General features: G+C 43.3%; 1 protein-coding gene across 1 annotated transcript in view; it reads left to right on the top strand.

Moving 5' to 3' along the window:
- Nucleotides 1–649: 649 nt before the first annotated feature.
- ELOVL4 (ELOVL fatty acid elongase 4) overlaps nucleotides 650–10712 on the top strand; it is a 50839-nt gene continuing 40776 nt past the window's right edge. The window contains exon 1 of the mRNA XM_054982067.1: nucleotides 650–853. Coding sequence (XP_054838042.1) covers nucleotides 766–853 — 88 coding nt within the window. The 5' untranslated portion in view covers nucleotides 650–765. The remainder of the gene's footprint in view (nucleotides 854–10712) is intronic.

Here is a 10712-nt window from a genome sequence, read left to right as displayed (position 1 = left end):
GTAGCCGGAAGGGGGAGCAGAAGGATGGGGGTGGGTGGGAGATAAGTGATTTGGAATAAGTAAAAAAAAATCAGAGGAGAAACGTTCTATGTTTCCGGGCAAGATTGAGGCGCCCGTGATCTTAAGCTAGGCAGAAATGGAATGGGTGGACGCCTCGCTCCCCTCCGCGCTGGCCTGGATGGAAAAGCAGTGATGGAAGAACGTGGCCCCTGTTCTATTTTCGCATCGCCAGAACTCACGCACGAGCGCTAAGCGGCAGCGTTCCACTCGGAAGAACGAAACGGCGTAACATCCCAATAGGCAACACTGCGCAGACCACAGGGAGGGTTGCAAGATTCTCCCGGCTACCCCGCAGCCGGCGACTCCCCGCACCACGCGCCTGCGCAGCCCGGCAAGCGCTCTGGTCCGTGGGATGCCACGGGGAAACGTAGGGGGAGGGAATTGTCTGAGCGGACCACGTGACACCCCCACTCCAAGCCGGGCTAAGCGCTACGGACCATCGCAGGTGCCGCAGCCTCAGCGCCTCTCCTTCTGCCTCTTCCTCCCCTCCCAGCCTCTGGGCGAGGGAGTCGGCCGGAGCGAGGCGGAGCCTGCAGATAGATACCCAGAGACAGAGATTTAAATTTCATTCCCAGGTCGAGCAGGGGAGCAGCAGCAGCAGCACCGGAGCACAGCCACAGACCGCACGCGCCCCCTCCCCGAGTCCGTCCTCCTCGTCCACCACCACCACCGCCGCCGCCGCTGCTGCTTGCTGGCCCGCCAGCCATGGATCGCTTCGTCGGAGGGCCGAGCCTCTTTGCCAACATGATGAATGAAACCTTCGAGCTCTACCGCTGGTCCTGGAGCATCCGAGGTAACCAAGCGCCCGCCGGCGACGCGCTGCCTGCGCCAGGCTTGCAGCCGAGCTTCCCGCAGCCGGCCTCTTCCGATGCGCCCGCTGGCTGCAGGCGGCCTGCCCTCTCGGCTCCAGGCTGCACCTGCCAGCTCTTCTCCGCTGTCTCCCGCTAGCTGGCTGCTCCCCCACCCCCAGCCCAGTCTTTTGGTTCCGCCGTTTCCCTGCAAAGGACGCGCGTCTCCTCTTCCCTCCTCGCTCCCTCCCCCGCCGGGTTTCTTGGCCGCTGTCACTGTCACACAGCGGTCAAAATGGCTCCGTGGTTCTTGTCTAAACTCCGTTGGCCTTTGAGACAAGGTTGCAGCGCCGGATAGAAAGCCAGAGGGCCGCCGGGGCCTGGGTTTCCTACCGCCTCCCCTCGGATGCAGATATTGCCGTTTGCCCCATCATGGTCTCTCTGGCTAAAGGAGACACCAAAGTCTGTCGAATACAGTGGCAGAGAGAAGCTGGAGTTCGAGTCTACTTTTTGCCTTTAACATTTACCTGAGATGGGACTCCCCTTTATTTTATCCTCCCAACAACCCTGTGAGGTAGCTTAGGCTGAGGCAGAATAACTTCCTGAGGTCACTAACTGTTTCATAGCATGAGAGGATTTGAACCCTGGTCCTAGTTCACCTGTGTGGTTGGCAAGTTATTGTTCCTGCCTCTAATTCTAAATAATCTACTTGGTGTTGTAAAATGTGTTAAATTGTAGCAACGCTAACCACTTAATAGGTGTCAATCTTTGCATCCTGTTCAATTCTTGAAATTCCCTTTTTAACTCTCAGCATGGCAATGTCATGTAGCTTGCTGGGCAAGGGCTGTTTCTCACGGTTGGAAAAGGAGATAATTGTCATAAGCCCTGTTACTTTGAAAGGAGAGGTGTGTGTTTGTCACATATCCACAGATATATGTACCATCTTCCATTGTGTCAGCAGGAGCATGTGGAGGCCATGATGCAAATTTATTTTTTCCTATTGCAGAAAGCAGCCCTGAGGCAACATGTTTGCATAGCATGCTGGATCTAAACACTGAGTACAGGTGGATCCCTATTTTTCAGTGCTCTGAGCCTTTTCCATCTTTTATGCTATACAGTACAGTACATCTGCTGGTAAAGGGTACTTCATTATTAAGTGAAATGTAGTGCAGGACCTGGTCTCATATTTCAGTTTCATGGTGCACATGGTCAGGCTCCCCCCCCCCTTTTCATTTCTGGGTTGAGGTCAAGTAAGTGTGGCATGAACACTATCATGAAGGCAGCTGGAGATCTGGTAAACAAAAACGCATGGGATCGAGTATGAATCATGAAATAGTTCAGAATGGTGGCATTTAAGATTGGCGTTAGTAGAACAATTTAACAGTTTCAGACGGATTATAAATGAAGGTTAACAACACAGCCACTTGTGCAGCGGCTTAGGGCTGCTTGACAGGTTGTGCAGCAGAAACTTGTTTCTATATGTAAGCCTGGAATATAACTGTATGGGACAGGTGGCCATAAATGCATGTTTGCCAAATTCATAAAGTATTTTGTGTGCATTGAAATTTAATGTATGAAGATGCCCTTCTACAGCTATAAAGATAAGAAGTTCTTTCAAAAACATAGACGATTCTCTCTTGTGTGGTCATATTAATTGGTATGGAATTATGCGACCTGTGAGGCCTTGGGATTTCAGGAACTCAGGACTGCCTTAACCTCCTTGTCTTTCCTGCCACCATATCTTTCTGCTATTTCACTAATAGCAACTTAATCTCGTGTAGAGAGAGCCTGATGGGCCTCATTTCTCCATCTCACCATCTGACATATGTCAGCTATATTGATCCAATTTGGACTTACTTCCAAAGGCCAACTATGATATGGAAGAAGTATGTGTTCAGTGCTAGTTTTATTTAATTTATAGTTTTATTCTGTTTCCGTTTAGAAAATAAATTGCTGAGTTAGTCATGTTACGACATGGTTTTTAAAAAATAGAAAACATTTCAATGACAATGTGGTTGTTATTCATATCTGATTTGCTACTGTGTACTTTGCAACACACTGCAATAAACAGCAACAGCCAAAAGACGAGGAGAACCTATGCCAGTAGCATGGAATAAATTGGCAGCAAACAAGAATGCTACAATAAGCACTTTTAACAGAAGTCACTTAGATGTTTCCCATTTTCTGAGGGACTACTAGAAAGCAGTGCTTAATTTATTTCCCCTTATATGCTGCTGAATAAGCCTGATACCACTTATATGGTATAAACTGAGATTCTGTGATATCAAAATAATTTTGTTTAAAAAATTAAAGCAGAATTTTAATCTTAAGTATCAATTGTTTCAGATCATTCAGTGAGCATGGTAAGGGCAAAGTGTGGGGAAGAAATGTAAAATTCCAGTTGTTCTTTAGACTTCCAAATTAATGGGAATAATTTGCAAATAAATATGGTTAAGCGTGCTTGAGTTTGTACAGTGATGTAGGTGTGTATGTAGTTCTTATAATCAAAATGATATTTGTAGCACTAGGATAATGTGATGCAATAATGACAATATCATTACCTCATAAATGCTTTGGAGGAGTCCTTCAAACACTGTCGTTGCGTAACTTCCATTCATTTGATTGGCTGTTGAAATTATGGAAGCACCACCCAAGCCCTGTTTGAACTTCATGCTGTAGCAATACTTGGTGGTTTCCTGTCACCTCAAATAGCAGCATCACAATGCAGTTCTCTCACTTAATAATATTAAGTGGTAATTTATTGCTACTGTGTCCAATTATACTTTGGATTAGATCTGTGGAATAGGACTTCCATACATCCCCCTCCTGTGGCAGCCCACTGAACCCCCCAAAATTGTGCGCCTGTGGGGTGGGAGGTCCAGGGACTTGCAGGAGAACAGTGTAGGGGGCAAAATGAGGGCCTACAGTGGAAGAGGCATTGGCAGAAATTGTCTTCCCTTTCTCTGCCACAGAAGTGCAGTTCTGCCAGAAGAACAGCACCTTCAGATCTAATCTTTAGTATTTATATGGACCTTTTCATAGGCACTCAATGTGCTTCACATTATCTAAGTAACTTTTACAAAAACTCTGTGAGGTATTTATGCTAATATTATTATCACCAAAGTTACAGATGGAGGCTGAGACTGAATGCTTTGCTTAACATTACCTGGTAACATTTCACGACTGCAGAAAATTGAACTAGAGATCTCCAGCTCACTGTGCCCACTGTTCTTTTTCCTCTGTTTAAACTTTTAGAAGGAAAAAGGGCAGAGCAATGCTTCCCCCCCTCTCTAACCTAATGCTTCTCCACAGTTTTCTATTTGTTATGTTTTCTGCTTTATTGAAAAGTTCTAGAAAAACATAGGGGTCTGGATGAGTTTTTCCATTGGTCACGAAATGGTACTTCTTTATTCATTACTGATTCCTATTTTCCCTTAAAAATAATGGGAAAAAACACCATACATATTTTGCCAGAGTTCATGCAATCAAAATACGTATGCAGATATTGGTGTGCTTTTGTTTCCAGAGATGATGCCACTCAACAGATAAATCAGAACTTCCATTGCTCTGTAGCATCATTACTCAATCCACATCATCTTGAAATTATACCATGCTATGGCCTTGCCCAGCAATCATATCATAAAGGCTTTGCCGTGAGTTGATATTGCTCAATGAATAACATTTCACCATATTAAAGCATCACTACATGCCGATGTTGCACAATGCATGAAGAAATGTTATTCTCACTATGACACCTACACAGTTTCTCTTCATTGTTTCTAACATCCTCATCTTTCTGAAAGCAGATTCTCAAATATTTTGTACTGTTCCTTCAGAAATCAAGTCATGTATGAAATGGCCAATTCACAGACTGGTGTTATCACCCTGGTGTGATCTCTTGGGCAGTGACTTCCTGGCAAAGATTCCATAGGCCCTCCTGTTTCTCCTCCCATGAGTCTCCCACACCGTCATCTTTTGCTTCTACCCAGGAAGCCTTAAATTTTAGCCTTGCTTGTGTGCATAGTTGCAGTAGGCTGTTCATAAGGATCAATATCATGTTGGCTGCTAAATAAATGAGTATGTGTCATTAGTTTTAGGTTCAAAATTATAATTTTACTCTCTGGAATATAGAGTATTAGTCCTTTTCCTGTACAACACTACTGGAGATTCCTTGCTGTTATCTATATTCAGAGATCCACATGAGTGAGCAGAAAGCACTGAAACACATACATATGAGGCACGTGACCAATTTTTCATTCATGCTTTGTAGTGTATCATTTCAGAAAATTCCATGACCCTCAAGAGCATGGGGTGGGGGAGGGATGGAATGATGAGGTGCTGGAGCAAGAAAGATGCCGGGGCATTCTTTATATTTTCAGTATATGAGATTAGCAATGCAATCCTAAACTTAGTTACACCCTTCTAAGATGATTAACTTCGCTGTATTTAGAAGGGCGTAACTCTATTTAGGATTGTGAAGTTAGGCTTTCTGTTTGAATTGCCAATCCTCTGTGCTGGTCCAGCTAGCCCAGATGAGAAATTAAGGAGTTTGTAAGGACAGCAGAGATGGCAGAATACATCTGTAAGTTTTCCCCCAGGATTATTCAACAAACATAGCTATTTTGTATTTCATTTTCCCTGTGAGCTTCTGCCTATAGTTGAAGAAGTCTAACATTACATTGCAGTGTGGGAAACTGCTGCTTGGATACAGCCAATGACCCAGTTGTGTAGTGCCTGCCATGAGCCTGAGTTGTGTGGTGCCAGCCTTGCTGGACCCAGTTGTATAGTTGGGTACCTCTAAGGACTTTCAGAGGGCACATTATACTTTCCACTGTATCCCCTTTCCTACACTATTTTTCTGGCCTCCTGGCAACCATATCATCCCCACTCACCAACCAACCTATCTTTTATCTGTCCCCCATTTTCAGCTATATTTTTATATTTATTTTCTTAATATGTATTCCGCCTTTCTCCCCAATGGAGAACCAAAGCAGCTATTCTTCTCTCCTCTCTCTTCACAATAACTCTGTGAGGTAGATTAGACTGAGAGTATGTGAGTGGGCCAAGGTTGCCCAGTGACTTTCCCTGGCAGAGTGGGGGTTTGAGGGTCTTCCTGAATCTAGTGTGAAACTCTAATTATTGCACTACACTGGAATTTATGGGGTGGCTGCTGTTGAACAGTAGCAAGCAGCCAGGTGTGGGTAAGTCATGCAAGTTGTATGGTAGCAAGTCGTTGTTGCTAGACTTGGCTTCAATGGTTCCTCCTTAAAGACCAAACAGCCCTGGAAAAGACTGGGACCCTCCCCCCTGCCTTTTACTGACAGAAACCAGGGCTTAAAGGTTAGCTATAATGTTGCCTAGCAGTAGTCACTGATGGCATTCATTTCTTAAAGCTATAGGTGCTACTCCAATTATTTTAGGGGTTTTAAACCACCACCACAACCCCATATATTTTTTTTAGATTTTGGTTTTTCTACAAGTCTGGGGCTTTTCTCAGATTTGTTGAAAGATCTGTCTTGTCTGTCCATGGCTCCAGTCTCCTATGTGTCCATGAATGAGGCCTCATTGAGAACTGGATACATAAATATACTTTTGTTTAAATAATAGTTTTCTTTAAAAACTATTTAATGTTGCAGCAAGGAATGTATTCTTAATGCTGTACATTTTGATTTTAAAATAAGATTGTTTCACACTGATGCTCCTTTTCAGGTTAATTATTTCAAAAGGCAAGTGACTATGTGAGCAGAACTGTTGGGAAATGCTTTGCTTTTCAACATTTTGTTTGAGCTCAACTGCTGCAAAGCAGGCATTCATATACCGTCTCACAATGTTAGTTGAAGAGATTTAGTCCATTGCTGCCCACATTTGTTTCCTAACTTGCAGTACTGGGATAGAAATGTGATGTGTGGCAGGGGAAATTACATTTTTCATTGGAAGCACAACATGAATTTGAAAGTTTGTAAGACTAGAGAATGTACAGTGTGGGCCATGGCTAACATTAGTGTTAGCATTGTTGGACATTGGCTTATAAATTAGCACAAAGAAACTGGACTGGATTTTCTATGGAGAAAAGGGAGATTTTTATATTACATATTGTAGCCATATTGTAGAGCTGAAAATTTTGGAAAACAGTTATAAATATAAATAAAAACATAAAGAATATATAAATATAATAGAATGTTGAGCTAGGAACAGTGCTGTGAAAATATCCTTAATAAGCCTTTAAAACACAGAGACAGACACACTAAATTGGAGGCTGATTTTTATCAAATCAGCCTCACGCTGGGGCCTTCACTTCCTTGACAAGGAAGTGCACCGGAGTGTGTGGGGGCGCACTGTGGGGCTCCTGGGCCCATTCCCCGTGCCTTCCCCCTGCCAGCCAGGTGAGAGGAGGTGGGGAGTAGAGGATGGAAGTGGTGGATCTCTCATCCCCACCGGGAGAATGGGATCCCTAACACACACACACACACACACACACACACATAAATAAATAACTGCCACATTGACTTTTACAATTGATCTTCAGGCTACAGATCAGTTCCCTGGAGGAAATGCAAGCTTTGAAGGGTAGACTGTATGGAAAAGTCCCAGCTGAGCAACCTACTCTCCCCAAACTCCAGCTTCCATAAACTCCATCCCCAATCTCCAGAAATTTCCCAACCTGGAATAGGCAAATCTAACTAAAAGTCATATGGCCTGTATAAGTTTTACAAGTGAATTTTGATTTGGGTATGTGTTGAACACTCACAGGGCAGTTCAGTAGAACAAACTAAAAATGTTATTGCTACTAGTTAAAAATGAGATCAGCCTTTCTACAGAACAAAATTGTGTAATCAGAGAGAGAAGAATTTTTGAAGTTGCTGATGCCCATTTGTTTTACTCATTCTTTGTTTCCTACTGTTAGGACCTTGGTTAGCACTTCCCCATTGTATGATAAGAGCTGTGAGCTGTGGAGTATTTTGAAGGATCACAGCAGCACGTGGAGTGGAATAAAATCCACATTTGGCACAGAGTTATTCTCTGATATTAGAGCAGGTACCTTTGCAGCGACCTTTGCAGCTAAGTGCATAGGTTGTAATTGAGAATGACTGCAATCTGTATGTGGAAACAATTGGAATTCTAATCAGTTATACATTTTCCCAGGTACTTCTGTCCTCAGGATTCAACTTGGCTTCCCTTGCAAGAAGGCTCAAGGCAGCTCAAGTCAAGGAAGGTCGCTCAGCTTGTTTCCTTCTTATCACATATTCTAAAATGAACCATTTGTGTGAAAACAGGGACTCTGCCTTTGCAGTATCAATCCTGCATGCAGTCATTATGATTTTTGTTCTGCAAATTTCCTGCAGGAATATATGTTTTCACATAAGCAGCTCAGCTTAGAACACACTGCAAGGAGACGAGGTTACAATGACATTTCTAGGGTTTGGGCAACTTTCAACTTTGAAAAATACGAATTTAACTTTGAAAACAAATTTATGTTGTTCATGGACTACACACAGGTTCCATGTTGTGGAAAACCCACAGCCAAGCTGGGGTTTCAACCATATCCTCTGTGCAAATATACTGCTACAATTATATTAAAGTATATGCTCTATTATCAGAGGTTAGCTCTTAGTGGAATGTGGGTTCATTCTGTTCCAAGTTCTGAGATCCTTCAAAATACTACATAGTTTACAATAGATGGGGGCTTTCTTACCACACAACAGGGAAAACATAACCAATATGCTATTTGTGGAAAACAAAGAATATCAATACAGAATAAGTTGGATGACTATGCATGTGAGACTTCAACAAGTTCATGGGAGAATGCCTGTTTCTTTGATTACACAATATGTCCTTTTCACATGGCAATTTTTATACTGCAGGATTAACATATTTAGGTTATTGAACTGAAGCTTCATATGTACCAAAATCAATAGCGGCCTAATTGTGTCCAGTCCAGAGGCCTTTAAACCTATTGAGCTCCTGCGTGTGTGGATTTCCTTATTCTCTTCATGAGAACTGCATGAAATCAGGTGCACAGAAACTGTCTTTTCCACAAAATTTATGTACATCTCTGAGAAACTACCACTTCCTTCTATTTCATGCATTTCCCCTGTATATTGCAACCACTGTTTCCCCAGTATGCTGATGTGCCATTTTTCTTCACACTTGAAAGGGCTTCTTGCTGTGTGATCACAAACATGGCAATATCATGGAGATGGGATACATCCCTATTGCCCAGATAATTGGGCCAACATTCCCAGACTTGCCTCACGAGTGATTTCATTGCCTACCAGCAAGACTTTCATCCTAGTCCAGTTTTTCATGTAAATTACACATGACTAATTGGTTTAGAATAGACGTAGAGTATTTCTCCAGAAGCGATTGCCCTGCATTGAGTCACTATTGGAAGTGAAGCCACATACACATACACTCCTCTTGCTGACCTGTTTGTTATTAGGGTGACGTGGACACTTTCACTTGGAGAACGTGCTTTTTGTACCTTTGTATATTGGGATAACCCATTGCTAGAATCCCACTAGATAACTTTTACTTGTAGAAGTTATATAGAGAAGTGAAACTTTAAAAAATCTGGTCTGCTGTATTTTAATTTTTTATATGTAGATATGTATTTTTTCTAGTAAGTGTGACTTGACTTGAAATTAATATATCGATCACTATATAGCATAAGAATTGTAGTGATCAGTGCATTAACCTTGGGTTATGAGTTCCCCACCCATCCTCCAAGAAGCAAAACATACAATTTACCCTCATAAAAGCTCCAGGAAGAGTTCTAGTAATCTTTACAATCTAGTCATCTAGCTGTAGCTGTTGTGCTCAGTAATGGAAATAGGCAATTTTAGACTCTTGACTAATGGTCTTGTGACGCCCCTGTATAGATGCCCCTGGAATGTGGTTTGCACCCTACTTCTTCCAAACCAATGAGCCAGAGACCTGGCCTTCTGCTCCCAAGTCTGCCCTTGATGGAAATGTTAACAGTGCAAGACTGTTGCAAAACAATTGCACCTCTCCTCTCAGGGCTTTTTTCTGGGGGGAAAGGTGGTGGGTCTCTCTATTATCACATGTGCATATGCAAAGCACGTGCAAGCGTGCACTGCCGAAAACACATGATGATGTCATTTTTGGGAGGTGACATCAATTCTGGAAGTGACCTCACTTCCTGGAAGTGACCTTGCTTCCAGGACCTTGCTTCCATCGCGCACGGCATAGCCACCCCCTGGAGCACTCCCTTGATTCGAGCCCACTCACCTCCCCGCCCTTACCTGGCAGCAATGTTCCCTCTAAGCGGTGCAGTGTTGTGAGCTAGAAATCTACTTTGTGAGCAGCAAATTGCAAGTTAGGTCATGCCTTTTCCAAAACCAGAATCCATTTGATTAAAAGGCATTTGAATTAGATTGTTTGAGGCATTGGTACTGGGTGCCATCAATATTTTGATGACACCCATTTATGCATGTGGTTCTCAAAAGCTTATGCCTCAGTACAGTTGGTTAGTCTTAAAGGTGCTACTGGACTCTTTACTATTTAGCAACTACAGATTAACATGGGAAAGGAAGGAAGCAAGGAAAGAAGGAGGGAGGGAGGGAGAGGCCGGGGAAGCAGGCAGCCCAGGAGAAGTTCCACCTGGGGAGACAGCCCACGGGTCTTTGGGCACTTGGGGCGGGGCCACCAATCACATGATCTTTTTTCAGAGGTGCCAGATCTCAGAACCTGGGAGATCCCACTGAAAAAAAACCCCTGCCTCTGCCTAATATTTATTTCACAACAGCCAGATGCAGGTGCCAACCCACAAGATATACGTAATGAGCAGTTCAGTCTACTCAGTAGCCTACTGGTAAAATATTAGCCTACTTTGCTTACTATATA

The sequence above is a fragment of the Eublepharis macularius genome, chromosome 1 (assembly GCF_028583425.1).
Source record: "Eublepharis macularius isolate TG4126 chromosome 1, MPM_Emac_v1.0, whole genome shotgun sequence".
Classification (NCBI taxonomy): domain Eukaryota; kingdom Metazoa; phylum Chordata; class Lepidosauria; order Squamata; family Eublepharidae; genus Eublepharis; species Eublepharis macularius.
The sequence above is the reverse complement of the archived record's forward strand: the minus strand, read 5'-3'. Positions and strand labels throughout refer to the sequence as shown.